At 40.3% G+C, this 20,489-nt stretch overlaps 1 protein-coding gene across 2 annotated transcripts in view; it reads right to left on the reverse strand.

Moving 5' to 3' along the window:
• Nucleotides 1-4,612: 4,612 nt before the first annotated feature.
• LOC130356122 (protein argonaute-3) overlaps nucleotides 4,613-20,489 on the reverse strand; it is a 157,413-nt gene continuing 141,536 nt past the window's right edge. For both annotated transcript variants that reach the window (XM_056557187.1, XM_056557186.1), the window contains exons 18-19: nucleotides 20,160-20,359; nucleotides 4,613-6,215 (exon numbers count right to left, since the gene is read on the reverse strand). In XM_056557187.1, the coding sequence (XP_056413162.1) occupies nucleotides 6,107-6,215; nucleotides 20,160-20,359 (309 nt within the window). In that variant the 3' untranslated portion in view covers nucleotides 4,613-6,106. The remainder of the gene's footprint in view (nucleotides 6,216-20,159; nucleotides 20,360-20,489) is intronic.

Here is a 20,489-nt window from a genome sequence, read left to right on the forward strand (position 1 = left end):
ATCTACATGGACATCATCACCTACCAGAATCCTTCCAACAGCTCACAGACCTCTCCCTTTCCAGCTCCATTTGTATACTGCTGGAGATCTCTCTATAGGATCAGGATATAGTAGTTCTATACCTTCCCTATGTATTCACATACTTCATTTCTTGCTGTGTTTTTGTGTTCTTGCTTTGATTTTCCCAAAATCTCTGGGAAAACAGTGCTATTTTACAGCAACTGTCCAAATCAAAAGGTAAAACGTGTCACATCTTAACGCAGTTAAAATGTGTAAAAATGCATTAAAAATTTAACATGTGGACACAGCCTAAGGACTTAAAATTTTCAAAAAAAAACTCAACTCACTTTCAAGTCTAATCTGTTCACCTGGGTGAACTCCTGCATCAGAAACATATGTTCATTCATCAACTGGAGTAACCAGAAGAAGAAGAAACTGATGCCACTGTTGGTCACCAGTCACATTAGGGATGACCGATAGGTGTGAATATGCCTTTAACAATCGTTTCATAACAAAAAATAAAAATAAAATATATGGCTGTACGCCAGGTTGCATCAGACAACTACTATGCCAACAATTCAAGACTATACAGCAATATTTTTTGCATCTTGCAGGAGGCTTTTCAGAGTAAATAAATAATGTATGTAAAAAAGATAAATGGAAAGCTTGAGACCATTTACTTTACAGATCATTTATTGCAACTGCGTCCAGTTTTTTTTTTCAGTGAGCAAAGAACGGCTTTAAAATTTGGAGAAAAATAAAAGAACACCCCATGGAAAATGTTATTTGTTCAGTTTATGCATTGCTCCAGATGTACAGAAATAAAACAAGATGGTTTAGAATGTTTAAAAAAAAAAAAAAAAAAAAAAAAAAAAAACAGATTAAGACCACTGACAAGACAAAATGACATAGGCCATACATCTACAATAGGAATCCGAACAAACCCCAGTGTGGTTTAAAGCTTTTCACTCCCTACTTTTAATGTACGTTCACACGTACAGGATCCTGCCCAGATTTGATGCGCAGGATTTTCCGCTGCAGATTTCAATGTAAACTAAATGACTGAGCAGTTACAAATCCTGCGCATCAAATCTGCACAGGACCTGTACGTGTGAACATACCCTTAAAGGGAATTTGTCAGCTGTATATCATGCTCAGGACTGTAAACATGACAGATAACTGGTAAAGAGAAAAAACAAATTATACTGGTCTCTTAGCTGATGGCTGTTTGCAAGGTTATAAAATCTCAATTTCCTTCCAAGCTTAAAGCGGTACTACTGTGCTGACAACTTATCCCTATCTAAAGGATAGAGGATAAGTTGCCTGATCGCGCGGGGTCCCGCCGCTGGGGACCCCCGCGATCTCGCACGCAGCACCCCGCTCTCATCAGGCTCCGGAGCGAATATCCGCTCCGGGTCTGATGACGGGGCCGGTGATCGTGACATCACAGCTCCACACCCGTGGGACATCACGCTCCGCCCCCTCAATGCAAGTCTATGGCAGGGGTGAGACAGCTGTCTCACCCCCAGACATAGGCTTACATTGAGGGGGCGGAGAGTGACGTCACACGGGGGGCGGAGCCGTGACATCACTATACTCCGGCCCCGTGATCGGCAGTCATCAGACCCTATGTTCGCTCCGGGACCTGATGAGAGCGGGGGGCTGCGTGCGAGATCGCGGGGTCCCGCCGCTGGGGATCAGGCAACTTATCCCCTATCCTTTTGATAGGGGATAAGTTGTCAGCACGGTAGTACCCCTTTAAGTGTCATAACAGTGGTGCTGAGCTGCGGCATGCACACCTTTCATGACAGATGTACAAGGTTTGGTTTCCAGCACTGTGCCTTGTACATAAATCATGAAGGGCAGAGAAGGATGGAGGAGGAAAGATTTGTGCATGGTCCAGCTTAGCCCAGCCTCTACGACTCTTAAGATTAAAAGTACAGTGTAATTTAATACTTTTGCAAACAGCCCTCATCTAAGAGACAGGTATCATTGGCTTTATCCCCCCTACCAGCTATCTTCCCATGTCTGTAGTTCTGAACATGATTTAAAGCTAACAGATTTCTATTAAGCAATGAAACAAAACTAAGAACTGATGCATAGATTTCTGAAGAACCAATGGTAGGGGGTGGGTGTGCGAGTGTCAGCCAATTGAGATGGTAATGGAGATGTGATGCTCAAGCACTGGAAAGTGCTAAGTCAGCTAACACGTTCTACGGCAAAACACATAATATGGCACATCATGGCGATAAACTTAGAGCAGTGTGACGTGTCAGGCTCAAGGATGCAGATAAAGATTGAGCCCAGAAGGCAGAAAGACGATATCGGCACATCGGGGGAGCGGCAGAAGGTGAGTTAAACTTTGTTATTTTACTTTTTTCAGCCTGGGCATAATGAAAAGGTAAAAAATTCCACTGGAGTACTCCTTTAACATTCCATTAGCATACAGCACCTAATTAAATAAAACATATTTTTCCCAGGTATGCATAAATTATCACAAAAAACATGGGGATTTTTCAACCATCTTTTCTAAGACCTATTGAGCAATATTAAAGGGGTTATCCGGCCAAAGAGCAGCACCCGCATTCAGTGCGGGGCTGCGTCTCCAGTCTCGGAAAGTTCTTTGTATCCAGGACTGGGGAAGTGACGTAACGCCACATCCCTTCATTCATGTCTAGGGGATGGGGCGTGACGGCTGTCACTTCCCCTCCCATAGACATGAATGGAGAGGGCGTTGCGTCATGTCCCCAGTCCCAGAAACAATGAGCTTTCCGAGACTGGAGACGCAGCCCCGCATAGAATGTGGGTACTGCACAGTGATAGCAGGGGGTCCCACGATCAGACATCTTATCCCCTATGCTTTGGATAGGGGATAAGATGTCTTTGGCCGGATAACCCCTTTAAAAGTTTATGGTGATGCAATCTCCTGTTAGATTCCCTTTATAGCATAGGTTTACCTGGAATGTCAATTAACACATAGATATAGTGATCCCTCTCAAGTTACAATGGCCTAAAGTGTAACAAAAACTTTTTATATAATGTAGATAATACCATTAATGACCTCTGTGCAGGCTCCTGGCTTGTCAATCATCCTGCTGTGTGAGCCGGGAGCGTGTCACAGAGCCTTACTGCACAGAGCCCTGCTTGTCTACCCACACTTCCTGTATTTGGTCCCTTTACAGAGACACACATTTTTTAACCAATGTTTATTACAAATATACATACCAGAGAAGCATAATGTGTTCCCACATCATGTCTGACATGGTATCAACATGTACCTATTTTATAGTACACAATGTTATTTTATGATAATTGGTAGCATCACTGACACTACCAAACTACCATTTGAATATTGGGACTGGAGCCCTATAGATACTTTCAATGTAGGTATATTTTGCATGGTACCCATTGGTGGGTGTCATTTTGTCCAAATCAAGACAGGAAAATAAACTTGTATCAATTGTGAGGCACACATTTAGCAAAGCAATGTAACAAGGGTATAAGGGGATTAAAATTTTATCTTTGGAATACTATACTGGTCATAAGAAGAATAACATTCATATTACTTTAATTAAGTACGCCACATTAATTGAATATGAACAGAGAAAAAGAATACTAAAATCAACTCATTTTTGGTGTCAGAATAGCACGTCAAATTCATATAATTAGGAAAATAAGTATTGCTTGGGTATAACTTTCTTAAATATTTCCATTAAATCTAAAAATATACATATGTATTATTAAGAATTTAAGCTGATTATCAATGTTTAAAAAACTAACATTGCACCTGTACACATGGTGCACAAAACTAGCCAGATACAAAGGTATACATGCCAACTTTATGGAAAGGATATCAATTTAAGAAGCCTAAAGCTATTCTAGTAATTTATATTATCATCAAGTCTTTTTAGGGAGCATTTTAGACCACTTTTCATCTACATATTCACCAAAATGGGATTGTAAACTAGGTTGTAGTGCACCTGACTGATGTTAGTTGTGTCAGGCTGCTATATATTCTATGGTTGTGTTCGCACCTACAGGTACAAGTGTGGCTGAAGACTATGGTAAGTCATGGGTTATATATCAAGACTGCAGTTATTACCTACTAAGAAAATGTGAGGAAAATAGCATTGTTGTGGTTAGGCTCTGTACACTACAATATAACATCTGGCCACACAAAACAATATGAGTGAACGTATCCTTAACTTAGTATTAAAACATTTCTTGGATTTCACTTGTCCTTCACACAGTAAAGTAACGTGAAAAATTATGACAAGCTGTACTAAACAGATAATGTTGGTCCATATATGAAAATACAACTTATGATTCAGACATTGAACACCAAAGCATTGCACTACTCTCTGACAGGAACACAGAACGTCATAATATTTCTGGGTAGACGTCACTATTTGGACACGATCATTTTATAGTTAAGGCTTTCATTTATTTTAATCCCAAGTAGCCACAGGGGCCAGCAGGGCTGTGCAGGCCTCTTTGGCATTGCTGGGTTTAAATTCATTCATGATTATTGCACTAAAATGAGAGCAAATAAAACATCTTGTAAGTCACAAAAAAAAAAAAAAAAAAGGTTTTGCTGCTTAAAAAAATAAAACCAACAATGGTGGCAGAGAATAGATTTTGAAATAATTAAATTAGTGTCATTAATCTAATAAATACATTTATTTATATATATATATAAAAAGTACTAGAAAAGCTTACAATTCCCAGACAACCATGTATACACTACATGAATCTAAAGAGAAGGTTTATTCCCATATCCTTCTAAAGTAGTTTCCAATGGTATTTGGAGCGTGAAAGGTTAAGACACTCCCTTAATGTGCAGATCTGGACAACTATTTGCAGCATATAGAATAAAGAAATATACTTAGCATTTAGTTGGAAAAGATTTAAGTGAGTAGAGTTGGAGGTGTGGGATTTTTCAAAGTTGTTTCTTTGCATTTTTTTTGCACATGAATAAAATGCATACCTAGTAAGAAAGACAAGGTTTGAGAAATTAGGCCATGTTTTTGAGACCAATACCCAGAGAGGGCCATGTTTTCCTATCCCAATGCCAAAATCTGTGTTGCTGCACTTCAGGGAATAAGTGGCAATATTGTTATTGTACTAGCTGACGTATATATCCAGTCACTTGCATGATCATAGCTCTAGGCACATGCAATACCCGCTTGCATCTTGCTATCATGTTGCAGAAAAATAAAAGGGGATGCATTGAAGGACATGTCCTACACAAATGAGGTTGAAATAAAGACAAAAAAAGTAGGACCTAAAAACGAGACAAATATATATATATATATATTTTTTTTTTGCACAACACCCTTCTACTTCATATCCACTATCCACACATACACACACAAGAGTATATGCATACACATATGTAGTCAATAACTAGACTATATGTGATACATATAATCATATCTGGGCACACAGGCCTATTTCTGCATTCAAACCCCTGTGCAGCTGGAGTTTCACAAGTCACTCCGATATATACACAAAAGGGCTGAAGAGGTCAATGGTAAGTAGATCAGTTATTAGTCATGGTTTCAAAAAGAGATTATATTGGCTGCAGTTAAAGCAGGCTGAATGGAACTGCCACATCTCAACTATGCTGTATACCCAAGTACCGAAAAAAGCCCAAGTGTGTAAAGATATGCAAACATACTTCCATTCATCCCCATGTTTCGCTTATTTAGTTTTTCTCATTTTTTTATACTTTTTTTGCAAAGACAGCTAGTGCTGCAGAGCAATTTGAGGTAAAGGCATAAAAGGGTTAAAATATTGGAAAGTAAAAGAAAGACAAAACATAAGCAGTGCATCCAAGTGGAGGCTCCATTACAATGATCTAGCAGTTGGCTGGTTTCATATTGCATAATAGTGCTGTGTTTCTAAAAAATCTTCTATTCCCAGGATTAGCCCTCCCCTCAATCACTGTGACTGGGCTTCAGTGCAAGCCAGGAGAAAAAGCCTGGGAGAGACTGGAGGGCAGGAGAACATGAACCACTCTACTGCGCCCTGAAAACCCACATGAGGTCCTTCAGGTTCCTTGTTGAAAGTCAAACCTGTGCATTTTTAGGGTCAAAAGTTGCTCTCACGCGAAGTACATGGTACGTAAGGTATCCTGGTGAATTTGCACAGCCTTGGCAAGGGCTTGTGGGTCCCGACCATTGCTTTGACCGGATACGTGGCTTCCTTCAGCACTATAGAATAATAAATATAAGTTAGCTTTATAGCACACACTCCCGCTAATTCAGTGTTAAATATGTATTAAACATTAGAAGAAACTGAGGGGGGGAATAAAGCCTTATATTAAAGTATAATAGTTTAATTACTTTAAAAGACAATGTGGAGATAATCCAAACTACCTAAAAGAAAAACTTTCTTTGTTGCCCATAGCAACCAATCAGATCTCAGCTTTCATTTCTAATTACTTAAAACCCTGGGCACAAGGTGTCACAAAAACCCTTTATTATGGACGTCCCACCCCCTAAAACTTAGCCTTGATTAATAATATATCAGAAATGGAAAATAAATAGTTCAAGTTAGGCTGCTTTCACACTATGAAAAGTACCCGTCAAATAACGCCCGTTAGGGCCGGGCGGTATGACCAAATATGTGTATCACAGTATTTTTGTAACTTATAGCGGTTCCACGGTATAACGGTATTCCCCCCCCCAAAAAAAAAAATTTAATTATCAGCCCAGCGCTGCGCTGTCCCCATCTGGGTAAATACTCACATATCACCCGCAAGCGCTGCCCTCCTTGCCCTCCTGTTTGTTGCGGGCCGCCGGCGCTGACACTCTATACTGTACGCTGTATGCCTATGCCCAGGCTGCAAAAGGTAAACAAAGTAAAGCCGTCCGGCTTCTTACATGACAGTTGGCTCAGCCTATCACCGGCCGAGGCGGAACATCGCTGCAGCTGGTGATAGGCTGACGGCTGTCCAACGTTCCCATCCCCAGGAAGAGCGCAAGGCCGACGTTGGAACGTGCGTTAAAGTTTATTTTGTTAACCTTTTGCAGCCAGGGCATAGGGATACAGCGTACAATATAGATTTCCAGCGGCCCGCAAAAAAAAAACAGAAGGACAAGGAGGGCAGCGCTTGCGGGTGATATGTGAGTATTTACCCCGATGGGGACAGCGAAGCGCTGGGCTGATAATTAATTGGGGGGCAGAACAGCGCTCGCAGGTCACATATGATTAGTTCCCTGATGTGGGGACAGGGCAGCGCTGGGTTGATAACTCATTCATTCCCAAGGGGTAGGGGCCAAACCGGTATTGCGGTCTGGGGAAAAATTCATATCATGCAGGACAAAAATTTCGGTATTCGGTATGAACCGGTATACCACCCAGCCCTAACGTCCGTTATAAAATAGCGGGCGATCGCAGGGTTAAACGCCCATTAGAAAATCCCTAACGGAGGTTAGAAAATCCCATTATAGTCTATGGGATTTTTCTAATAGCAGTTTTAACCCTTTATCGCCCGTTATTAATAACGGATGTTATTTTGTGACGGAAGATAGTAACAGGAAAAATAGTGCATGCACTATTTCTTCCATTCAATCACCCGTCACAAAATAACGTCCATTATTAATAACGGGCGATAACGAGTTAAAACGGCTATTAGAAAAATCGCATAGACTATATGGGGATTTTCTAACGTTCGTTAGGGATTTTTTAACAGCCGTTTAACCCCGCGATCGCCCGCTATTTTATAACGGGCGTTATATAACGGTACTTTTCATAGTGTGAAAGCTGCCTTCACAAGTACTGGGTGATCTAGTCTATCTGAGCAATATAACACCAGGTACACTGACCAGTTATTGCAAATTAATTCTATTCAGAGGCCTGCAGTTCCACCGAACAGTATCACACAGGGCAACTAGATTAAAACCACTCTAAAAGTCACTACTACGATGTTCTTAGGAGGGTCACGAGCACACACTCGACACGCCAGCCAGCTGTCTTATTTATAGACTCTGCTAACAAGTTAGTTGCCACCCACAGCAGATAATTATCCAGTACTTAGAAGCCTTAAAGCCAACACCAGTTTTACTCACCAATCTCTGAGTATGATTTTAGACAGCATCACGCTACCTCCTTTCCGGCTACCAATCACCGGCAATGTAAACAGAAGGGATCATCAGCGCAGGAACGCTGACATCTCTACATTGCTGATACTCCCGACAGGAGTCTCATACTTATGAATGCACCGTGGGTTCACAGCGGTTACAGAAGCGCTTCTTGTCTCACAGTAATTATATTCTCTAACAGTAATTATAAGGACTCATGCAGGAAAGGTAAAAAGAAAGGAGAAAAGGGGGTGCGCACCTCGTGCGGATTACCAGGTAAGACAGAGGAAAAATCAGGAGCAACAGGAAGAAATCCGTGAGGACGGCCCCTTACCTCTATGTGTTATGCTGAGAGCATAACATCTGGATGAGCATGTAATATGGAGAACGCTGCCACTGGGTCTTTCCGGGGTTCCTGGATGTGGAAGCCCATAGTAGAGCAATGGATAGGGGAGGAAGTATACTTCCGAGAAAAACCGGGACATCAATCAGGGTGCAGGACTCATGAGTGCACCTTCTAAATAAATGTTTGCACCTTCCTCATGAGTCCTGTGCCCTGATTGATGTCCTGGTTTTTCTCGGAAGTATAATTCCTCCCCTACCCATTATTCAGGATAGGAAAATGTACTTGTCAGATTCCATTTGTGACATCTTCACTTAACAAGATAATAAGATTAATAATACTAATATATATATGCAAACTCACCTACCAATATAATCAGTACCAAAATTCCAATCATGTCTCAACCAGATTCATGACCCCTCTTCATACAGTATCATTATTGGCATATTCAATTAGCAATGTATCTGGTTGCAATATTAATCTTTCAATCGCCAAGAAAGGTCACCTATAATTACTGATTCATCAATATGCCATACACAATAAATGATAACCTCTTACAAAAATGCTACATATGAAAAGCCTTCATTGATTCCTGAAGGTGACAGGGTATTCAACCTAAAAATCAATTTGGCCTCCTCTTTTAAATCCTTAAGGACTCAGGGTTTTTCCACTTTCGTTTTTTCCTCCTTAACTTTAAAAAATCATAATTCTTTCAATTTTTCACCTAAAAATCCATATGATGGCTTATTTTTTGCACCACCAATTCTATGGGAGCAGACTCAGGATGTACAGGTATGCCCTGAGTCCTTAAGGGGTTAATCTACTTTTCTTAATTCCGCTCGAATTCCGCTTGAAAACGATGTCGGGCAGAAGTTTTTTTTACCATTGACTTATATTGGATTCTGCTCGAGGATTCAAATTGAAGAATGAACATGTTCTTTCTTCAAGCGGAAAGGAATTCAGTGTCAGAATTCTGCTAGCAGAATTTCCGCAGTGTGAACAGGACAGCAGAAATAACATTAAAGTCAATGGGCAAAGGAGATGTGCATTCATTTGGAGCAGAGAATTCAAGAGGAATTACTCGAGTAAATTCCTCTTGAATTACTCAGTGTGAACACACCCTAATGCACCGGTTCCTAGATTAGATACATTCCTGGAACAAAATAAGATTAATGCTTATGAAGAAAAATAAAATCTCATCCCTTCCCCAATATCGCGCCACACCCCTACCCCTTAATTCCCTGGTTGAACTTGATGGACATATGTCTTTTTTCGACCGTACTAACTATGTAACTAACTATGTAACTAGTTTAATTTGGATTGACAATATCAATTTATTGGCTAGGAAGGTTGCATTGCACAAGTGGCATGCACAGTTTGATAATAACTCAAGCCTTATTGCAAAGAGATGAACAGGCACATCATGATTTGAGTTACTGTTGGAAAGCGAGGGACATCCCTCTCAATTTGTGGCTCCTTTTACTGATCTGAAGCCTAAACTGTACCAATGAATCTACCATCAGATGAACAACTGGCCTTAGAAACTCTGAGGGCTGATGACTCAGTCATGAAGCCCTCAGATAAAGGCGGTAATGTCGTCATATTGGATAGATCTAAATATATTTAGATGGTCATGTCCGAACTATAAAAATATAATGTTAATTAAACCGCATGGTTAATGGCGTACACGTAAAAAAATTCCAAAGTCCAAAATTGCATATTTTTGGTCACTTTGTATACCCGAAATTTTTTTATAAAAGGTGATTAAAAATTCCCATCAAAACGAAAATGGTACCGATAAAAACTTCAGATCATGGCGCAAAAGATGAGTCCTCATATATCCCCGTATACGGAAAAATAAAAATGTTATAGGGGTCAGAAGATGACAATTTTACATATACTAATTTTTAAAGTAGTAAAATAAAATAAAACCTATATAAATTAGGTATCCTTGTAACCTTATGGACCTACAGAATAAAGATATGGTGTCATTTTTACCGAAAAGTGTACTGCATAGAATCGGAAGCCCCCAAAAGTTACAAAATGGCGTTTTTTTATTTTTATTTTGCCCCACAAATATTTTTTTTTCTGGTTATGCCGGAAATTTTGTGGTGAAATGATTGATGTCATTATAAAGTACAATTGGTGGCGCAAAAAATAAGTCCTTATATGGGTCTGTAGGAGCAAAAATGAAAGTGTTATGATTTTTAGAAGGTGATGAGGAAAAAACTAAAATGAAAGAACTGAAAATTCATTTCCGCTTGAAAATTCCGCTTGAATTGTGCTCGAATTCCGCTTGATGGAGAAGGCAACAATTTCCTGACCGAAATTATTCCTCTTAAATTCCTCAGTGTGAATGCACCCTTAGAAAGGCCCCTGCTCAAAACATGTGATGACTCTTAAAGGGTACCTCTCATCAAAAAAACTTTTGATATATTATAGATTAATGTATGCAGAATAACTTTACAATTGCATGTTATCAAAAAATATGCTTCTTTCTATTTAATTTTCCACTTTGAAGAAATGACCACTAGGGGTCTCCCTACCAGTCCTGACAGCAAGCATTTCAGACTCATGCTGGAGTCCTAAACACTACGAGCTGCCAATCTGCTTTGTTCACAAAGGAGAACACTCAGAGCTGCCAGCCTGCTTTGTTCACAGCCTGTTTGGCTGTGAACAAAGCAGGCTGGCAGCTCTGAGTGTTTAGGACTCCAGCATGAGTCAGAAATGCTTGCTGACAGGACTGATCGGGAAAAATACAATAGAAAGAAGCATATTTTTTCATTAACATGCTATTGGAAAGTTATTCAACATTCATTAATCTAAAATATATCAAAAGTTTATTTGATGAGAGGTACCCTTTAATTTCTGATTGGTATCCTGATTTTGACGTGATAACTAACCTCCCCTTTTTGTCAACTGTAAAAAGCAATGTACTTCTGTATGATAAACAGAACTCCTTGGGACAGCTCCTTAGCCAGTATGCTGAGAAGGAGATATACACCAACATTTTGTCTGGTGCCTATTACTTGTGTTGACACTCAGCAGTATACAGCAGCAGTCACTCACATTTTAAGGCCTAACCAGCAGCAAACCTTAACATTTGGTGTCAGAAGTGGGATCTGATCCCTGGGCCACACTCGAGGGAAGAGCCAGGTCTGGTGTACCGACACCCCAGGATGCCCAAGGCGACCCAGAACTGTCCAAAACTAGGAGCCTGATTAGCTCCACAAGAACACAGTAAGTCTGCTGATTTCTTTATGAAACTGTAGCTTATCTGTGTCCTTTGGGCAGTTTTGTGGGAGACTAGGAGATGGCTTTTGTCGACCCTCTAGGACTAGTCCTTATCGACAGGGAATCTCCCCATTGTGTGGTCTCCATTTCACGGAGGAGTTCTTAAATTTAAGTCCACAGTTTAGCAAATCGGGAGAAGTTGTGAGAGAACCAGCAAAATGTTCTTTTTGCCTTGATTTTTGATTTTGGTTTTTGATTTTGATTTTTTGATCTACTCAGTGGATACCATCAAGGGACGTAAAAGTGCTGTAGATTTTATATTTTGTATCTCTGGTATCTTTTGTGTGGTTTGTATCCATGATATATTTTGTGTTTCTGTACTTCTGATAGCTTTTGTGTTGTATCAGAGTTAAAGCTAACTCTGATATCTTTTGTATTGTATCAGTAAAGTATCTTTTGTGTTTATCGTACTGCTGGCAGCTTTTGTCTTGTATCAGAGTTATCTGATGTCCTTTGTATTGTACCAGTCCAGTATCTTTTTTGTATCAGAGGATATCTTTTGTGTTTATCGTACTGCTGGTAGCTTTTGTGCTGTATAAGAGTTATCTGATATCTTTTGTATTGTACCAGTCCAGTATCTTTTTGCATCCCTGACATATTTTGTGTTTATCGTACTGCTGGTAGCTATTGTGCTGTATAAGAGTTATCTGATATCTTTTGTATTGTACCAGTCCAGTATCTTTTTGTATCCCTGACATCTTTTGTGTTTATCGTACTGCTGGTAGCTTTTGTGCTGTATCAGGGTTATCTGATATCTTTTGTATTGTACCAGTCCAGTATCTTTTTGTACCAGACAATAACTTTGAGTAGTATCGGGAGACAAATTTTGGTTGTACCTATATGCACCCTTTTTGTTTGTGCTGAGTACCAATTTTTGATTCTGATTGTTGATCAACATATTAATACTTATATGCTATTGCTAATGATGCAGAAAGATATTTGTTACCCTTAACCTATATATCAGCTTGCTATTTGCTTGTAACTAAGATGAAGACCTTGGGATAAGGCCAAAAGATGCAAGATAAAGAAAAAGTTGGAAGTTAGAGGCAAAACATCTGAAGATAGATAGACTGTGCAGAAGGACAGATACATCCAGAATTTTCTGGTAGACTAGGGAAATGGCAACATAAGTGACCTATGCTTAAGAATCAATGCTTAAAATTCTAATATATACCGACGCAATACTCAAATAACCAATCAAAATATAACATAATGATTTTGACGTGATAACTAACCTCCCCTTTTTGTCAACTGTAAAAACCAATCTACTTCCGTATAATAAACAGAACTCCTTGGGACAGCTCCTTAGCCAGTATGCTGAGAAGGAGATATATACCAACATTTTCCCTGGTGTTAAAATGTGAGTGACTGCCGCTGTATACTGCTGAGTGTCGACACAAGAAATTAAGGCCTAACCAGCAGCAAACCTTAGTACTATAAGGTATTGAGACACCTATAGCATAGGAATTTGTTGTACTCATAGATAATGACAGTTTTGCCAATAATTGTTTGTAAACCTTTGCTAATATTCAATCTGGCCTGGGGGACCATCGCTCCATTCTGTCCCTGGATGCCACTAAGGCCTTTGACAGAGTGGAGTGGAGGTTCCTCTGGGTGTTGCTTAGGAAGTATGGTTTTGGTCTGGGGTACATAGGCTTGATTAAATTAATGTATGTTCAACCCACAGCTAAATTACTCTTGAGGAATGCTCTGACAAGGGCTTTGGGCTTACTAGAGGTACCCGACAGGGGTGTACCCTTTCCCCCCCTTCTCTTTGCCATGCATATATATGTGTCCAGGATGCAGTGGTGGTTATTCCTAAGCTAAAGGCTGTGGAATTTTGGTATTATATCGGGCTTAGAGATAAACTGGGCGGAATCATATGCAGTTCCTATAGGTCATAGTTTAGATCAGGCGGAGTGTTTAGATCAGGCGGAGTTGGGCATGCAAGTAGTTATGGAAGGTGAGGCCCTAGATTATTTGGGAATTAAAGTTACAGTCAATCCCCTACAGCATATGAAGGAGAATTTAAAACCCTTATCAAATAAATTAGAGAAATTTTTTGAAATGTGGAACAGATTGCCATTGACTATGGCTGACAGAGACCAGTTCTGGTTTTTTTTTTTTTTTTAATGCATACCCCATTTGGATTGTTGAGTAATGGTTTTCAAGACTTGAATGTCTGATGAACAAATTTCTTTGGGGAAGAAAGAGGGCAAGACTAAAATATTTGGAGCTGTTTGCCCGCAATGATGAAGGGGGGTGTGCCTTGCCGGCTTTTCATTTATATTTTTTAGCTAGGTTTTTGACGGCTGTTAAACAGAAAAATGGGGTTTGGGCTAGAAAGTCCAACAAAGTTAATGTGGATCCGGATGAGGATCTATTTGGGCTTCTGGAGTCGAATGGTCTGTATTCTCCATTTTCTTATACTAATATGTTAATCAAGGGATGGAAAACCGTAAAGAAGATCTGTAGGATAAAGGGTGGTTTGGGGTTTACTCCAATTTGGCACAATCCAAGGGTGATAGAATTTTTGACGGTCCCTGATCCGGTGTTCTGGAAGTCTAGGGGAATAAGGGAAATTGGGCAAATTATGATCGATAGGGGTTTGAAAACATTTAGAGAATTAAAAGTAGAATTTGATCTTAGAGAGATAGATAGGTTTAGATATCTTCAAATACAGAATGCACATAGGTCCACGATAGATAAATTGTTTTTTATAATTACGCACCATAGTATTTTTGATGATTTAAGAACATTGAGGGAATGAGTAGCAAAAATATGGTTAAAATATATAAATAACTTTGGTTTGAAATTAAATTTAGTTTGAAATTGTTATTAAAAATTAAAAATTCAGATATAAGAGGAATTGGGAGGCTACATTGGGAGTAATCATGGATTCACAATGGAAGGTAGCTTTAAGGAATGTTAACACAGTATCTATAAATAGCACTTACAGGTTGATACAAGTGAAAACTTTACACAATGTATATTTCACTCCTATTAAATAAATAAAATTGCTCATTGGAAAGGTGATAGGTGCCCTAGATAGAGTATAGAGGGAGCTGATTAGATTGGCCATGCCCAGTGAATAGTAAGTTTTGGCAGGAAATATTGATAGAAATTAATTCAAGGTTACAAGTTGCAATTAGTATATCCCCGATCCAGGTTATATTGGGAATTCAGGAAGGCCCCGGATCACAGAGGATGCTTTTGAGAAAGCTCTTTTTTGTGCCAAGTTATTGATCATTCGGGTATGGCTATCTCTCTGGAAGGCGGGGTTAGAGTGTTTTTGGGTAGGGGGTGGGATAGGTAGGGGTATTATGTATAGTTGAAATATGATTTGGTTTTAGATGTTTTCCGTATGTGTTTAAAAAAATATATATAAAAAAAAAATTATTGGCGATGGAAAGATTAATATTGCAACCAGATACATTGCTAATTGAATAAGGCAATAATTATACTGTTTGAAGAGGGTTCAAGGAAACCCACAGTATCATTAGATCTGGTTGAGACATGATTGGAATTTTGGTACTGATTATAATGGTTGGGGAGTTTGCATACATATTAGTATTATTAATCTTATTAAAGGGGTACTCCACTGGCCAGCATTCGGAACATTTAGTTCCGAACGCTTTGAGCGCTGCGGGGATCGGCCACGTGACTTCAGGCCACGCCTCTTAATGCAAGTCTATGGAAGGGGGCGTGGCGGTCATCACACCCCCTCCCATAGACTTGCATTGAGGGGGCGTGACCGACCCCCGCAGCGCGCTCAGCGTTCGGAACTAAATATTCCTAATGCTGGCCAGTGGAGTACCCCTTTAAGTGATGATGTCACAAACAAAATTTGACAAGTACATTGTCCTTTCATTATTATATATACTTACCTATCCTGAATGAGTCCCTATAATTACTGTTAGAAAATATAATTACTGTTAGAGAATTCTCCACTATAGGCACTGTTAGAGAACACTCTACTCCGGGCATGCGCAAAGGAGACAAGAAGCGCTTCTGTAACTAAGTGCCGCAATTAACTCACGGAGCGTGCGCAAGTATGAGACTCCTGCCGTGGAGTATAAGCGCATGCGCTGGGAGAACTGAGAATGACAGCGGCGTGATGTAGAGACGTCACATTGACGGAAATTGGTAGCTGGACCGGAGGTAGCGTGATGCTATCTAAGACCATACACAGAGAGTAAAACTGGTGTTGGCTTTAAGGCTAAGTACTGGATAATTATCTGCTGTGGGTGGCAACCAACTTGTTAGGAGAGTGTCATGTCTGTATTGGCCAGTGTTCACACACAGCTATTGGTTTGCTTGTGTGTGAACAGTTTTATGTTTCCTGGCCAGGGAATAGTTAAAGTCTTTGGCTTGCTAGCCAATAGCTCCTAGGGTGTCTCGTCAGCTCAGCCTAGCCTCAGGGCTGGTGATACTTCATTATAATCTGACTAGCTAAAATACTGGACATGCTGCCCCGGCTCTTGGTGAAACACTCTTTGATTGAGCTTTTAATCTAATATCTCTGTTTTAGCATGCACTATGTATTTTCTGGTTTTAGCCAATTTTATGTGATTTTAAGCTGTGTTTGTTTAGTTGGTTTTAGGATTTGCATGTTCTTTTTGCTAAGTGTCCGTTCACACTGTGTTTTCTCTTGTATCCGTTTATGTGAAGTTCTGTTTTTTATATTTCTGTTTTCCTCATGGGTCAGCTTCTGACCACACTGTGGAGTGTGCAGCTGGCCAGAAGTCTATTTGGATTAATTAATAATGGCTACTTCGTTAGTGGAGTGTCCAGTTTCTGTGTCCAGTGTGAACAGTGTCCTATGTTCGATCTCTGTTACCGCTCCATGGGGATTCCGTGTCTACTGGAGGTGTTCGGAGGGATTGCTAGTCCTGCCTTATGTACAGTGTGAACAGTGTTCTATATTATATCCTGTGTATTTAGGCATCCCTGTTACCTGTCCATGGGGACTCAGAGGGTATTGTTATTCCTGCATCTACTGGAGGCGTTCTGAAGGGATTGCGATTATTCCTGTCTTGTGTTTAGTGTGAACAGTGTTCTATAAATATATCCTGTGTATCTAGGCATCCCTGTTACCTGTCCATGGGGACTCTGTGTCTACTGGAGAATTTATGTGGAATTGCGAATATTCCTGTTTAGCGATAGATCCCGTTTACCTGTCCTTGGGGACTCAGAGGGTATTGTTATTCCTGTGTCTACCAGAGGTTTTTCTAGGGGATTCAGCTTATTCCTTTTTGTTTCTGGAGTATGTTCAGACTCATCCATTTTCCTGTCTGGTGTTTTGAACTCTATATGTTTATTAGTTCTTTATTCAGATCTTTGGAGTTCGGTTTATGACCACTTATCTTAGTGTCCTCTGTTCATGACCGCCAATCTATAGTGTCCTCTGTTCATGTCCGCTGATCTATGAAGTCCTCTGTTCATGACCGCTGATATAGTGTCCTCTGTACTAACTCTCTGATCTGTGATCCCTGAACTTTTATACTATGGAGTTCTATGCTCCTGTATGTTTCTGGTTTGTGACCGACTATTTGTTAGTATGTGTTTTTATTAGGCCCCTGCACTTTATTTCAGGGAGGGACCGGTGCCCAGTTGTCGATCCACCGTTTAGGGTGAATGGGCAAGTAGGCAAGGAGAGCGGTTTTAGGGTCAGTTCATGGCTCACTCTCCCTGTCCCCCCGGTCAATCCCTGACAGAGTCTATAAATGAGGCAGCTGGCTAGTGTGGTGAGTGTGCCCATGACCCTCTTGAGGACGTCGCAGTAGTGACAAAACAAATAGAGGGGACAAATATAGAGTGGTTTTAATCTAGCTGCCCTGTGTGATACTGTTCGGTGGAACTGCAGGCCACTGAATAGAATGAATTTGTAATAACTGGTCAGTATACCTGGTGTTATATTGTTAAGATAGACTAGATCACACAGTGCTTGTGATTTTAACGTGAATTATTTATTTTCCATTTCTGATATATTATTAATCAAGGCCAAACAAAAGCTAAGTTGTAGCGGGTGGGACGTCCATAATAAAGGGTTTTTGTGACCTTGGGCCTTGTGTCCATGGTTTTGAGTAATTATTGGTTCTTGACCCTTAACCCACTCTGGGGAATTTTTTTAATTGAAGCTTTCATTTCTCACACTGCTCTAGTAAATTTAAATGCTGAACTTGGTTGCTATGGGCAACAAAGGCATTGTTTCTTTAAGACCGTTTGGATTATTTACAATATTGGCCGGGATTTACTTCTGCAACTGCACCAGAATTCTGGTGCAATTTCCACCCCTCAAAAAATTAATTTCCCACATTTATTATGAGTTTTAGATACTTTTTAGAGATACTTTTATACCAGCCCCGACATAAGGGTATGACCTCTAAGGGGTTTTGTCACACTATTCTCTAAGTTGGTCTAAACCACTTTAGACACTTTTAGTAAACCTGGGCATAGTATTAAAAAATAAATAAATAATTTTTTAAACAAAAATGTGGCCTTTAAATATATGGCCTCCTATTATCCATTTGCACAACATAAACAAAAATCATGTAAAGTATCCTGTACAGTATCCTGCACATATTTAATGCTGCAGGTTTGAAGCTGTGTTCAGTGATTTAGTTGACATTAAAATCTACAGTATAAAATTTGTAGAATTAAATATGCACTGGATACTGTACGTGTGAATACACCCTAAAGGGGTATTTAAAGGGAACCAATCATCAGATTTTACCCTATATAATGCTTGGCAAGCGTTATATAGGGTAAAATTGTTGTCCTCACCATCCCCGGGGGATGCTCCTGCCCCCAGGGATGGTGAAGATATGAAGTTATAAACTAGTCACCGCCGCCGCCGTAAGTAGTCACCTGGGCGGGGAGCTCTTCTCACCTACTCCCGTTCTTCGGCCGGCAGCGACGCCCCCTCTGCTTGATTGATGGGGGCGTCGATCAATCAAGCGGAGGGGGCGTCGCTGCCGGACGAAGAACGGGAGTAGATGAGAAGAGCTCCCCGCCCAGGTGACTACGTACGGCGGCGGCGGTGACTAGTTTATAACTTCATATCTTCACCATCCCTGGGGGCAGGAGCATCCCCCGGGAATGGTGAAAATAAAGATTTTACCCTATATAATGCTTTGCCAAGCGTTATATAGGGTAAAATCTGATGATTGGTTCCCTTTAAGCCCCTAAAAACATATTCCCTATGCATAGAATAGGCTATGAGTTGCTGATTGTAAGGGTCCAATCTTTGGGACCCCCATGATCATCTTGAACAGGAACCAGACTTTTTCTGCTGAATGGAGCAATTAATTATGATTTCAGTATAATTCTGCAACCTGGTTTGCATTAATGCATTAACAGCTCTTCTTAAAAATGGTCTACTAGTTAAGAAAAATAGGAAAACATGTACAAATTAAAGTAAGCCACATGATTAATGATTTTGGGTCAAATGCATTTAAAATTACAATCATGGCCACGTTAAGGAAAGTTATAAGGTCACCACGTCAGATGGAGGTTTCCATGGTAACAAACTATTGCTTGAAAAAGTTATATCGGTTGATGGCAGCTGCTCAGTTGCTATGGATACTGACCAGCAGTATATGATGTACATAAAGGATTCTGTGATACTAGATGCATATTAGATCAAAACATTTTCGACATTCACCTTATTATGGAAATTGGTTAGAGGTTGTATGTGATCATTCACTACACCTTGATGTTATATTTTCAGAAGAAATAAAAAATGTACGGATATTTTCAAGGTGGCCAAATGCATGCTAAGGGCCGGTTCACACTACTACGATTGTAGTGTGCGGGTGCCGGATCCGGTTGGGAGGAGCGAAAACCAGCTGCTCACGTATCCCAACCGGATCTGGCCCGAACCCCATTCACTTCAATGAGCTGACCGGAATCAAGCGCTGACTCCGGTCGGCTCATTTTTGCCCTGTATGCGGTTTACCCACCGGACCTAAAACCATGGTATAGCACGGTTTTAGGTCCGGTTAGAGAACCTATACGGGGCAAAAATGAGCCGATCGGAGTCGGCTCATTGAAGTGAATGGGGTTCGGGCCGGATCCAGCTGGGATACGGGAATGGATGGTTTTTACTCCTCCCAACCGATCAGGCTCCCGTACATTACAAACGTAGTGTGAACCCAGCCTAAGGGATCTCTATTTAAAATCACCATTAAACTGTCAGTGTCACATTGTAATAGGCCACAAGACTTCTGCCAAGCTCCAGCATGTGGCAGGAGTCCACATGTAGTTTGGACCTTGTGCAATGCAGAGTTGACACAAGCAATTGCGCCAAAAGAAGGTGCCTAACAACAAAAAGAAGACTACAATTATGAACAGTACAAAACTAAAGAGGATTAAAATAAAAAAAGGAAAAAGAAAGAAAGTGGTGGAATATTTTAAATGGGCAGTAACTTTACCTGTCATGTTCCTTGTCCACGAGATGGTACCTAGCTCTGAATGCCACCAGATGAGCATAATAGGCAGGTGCAGGGATGGACACAGATCGTGTGCATCGCACATATGTGTGGCACAGCTGGTAGGTCAGCAGCTGGAGTTCATCAGCAGTGAAACAGTTATCATCCCATAAGACATGATAGTGAGAAGGCCTGCTAGTACCCTAAAAGACAAAGCTAAATGTGAATAAGGGATAATAATGAATTTGCAATTGCAGACAATGAACTTAGTTCAAATGATCCTAGCTTGGTTGCTCTTCTAAAATGACCGAACAACTTTATGGATGTGCCTAG

Source organism: Hyla sarda, chromosome 2, assembly GCF_029499605.1.
Source record: "Hyla sarda isolate aHylSar1 chromosome 2, aHylSar1.hap1, whole genome shotgun sequence".
Lineage (NCBI taxonomy): Eukaryota > Metazoa > Chordata > Amphibia > Anura > Hylidae > Hyla > Hyla sarda.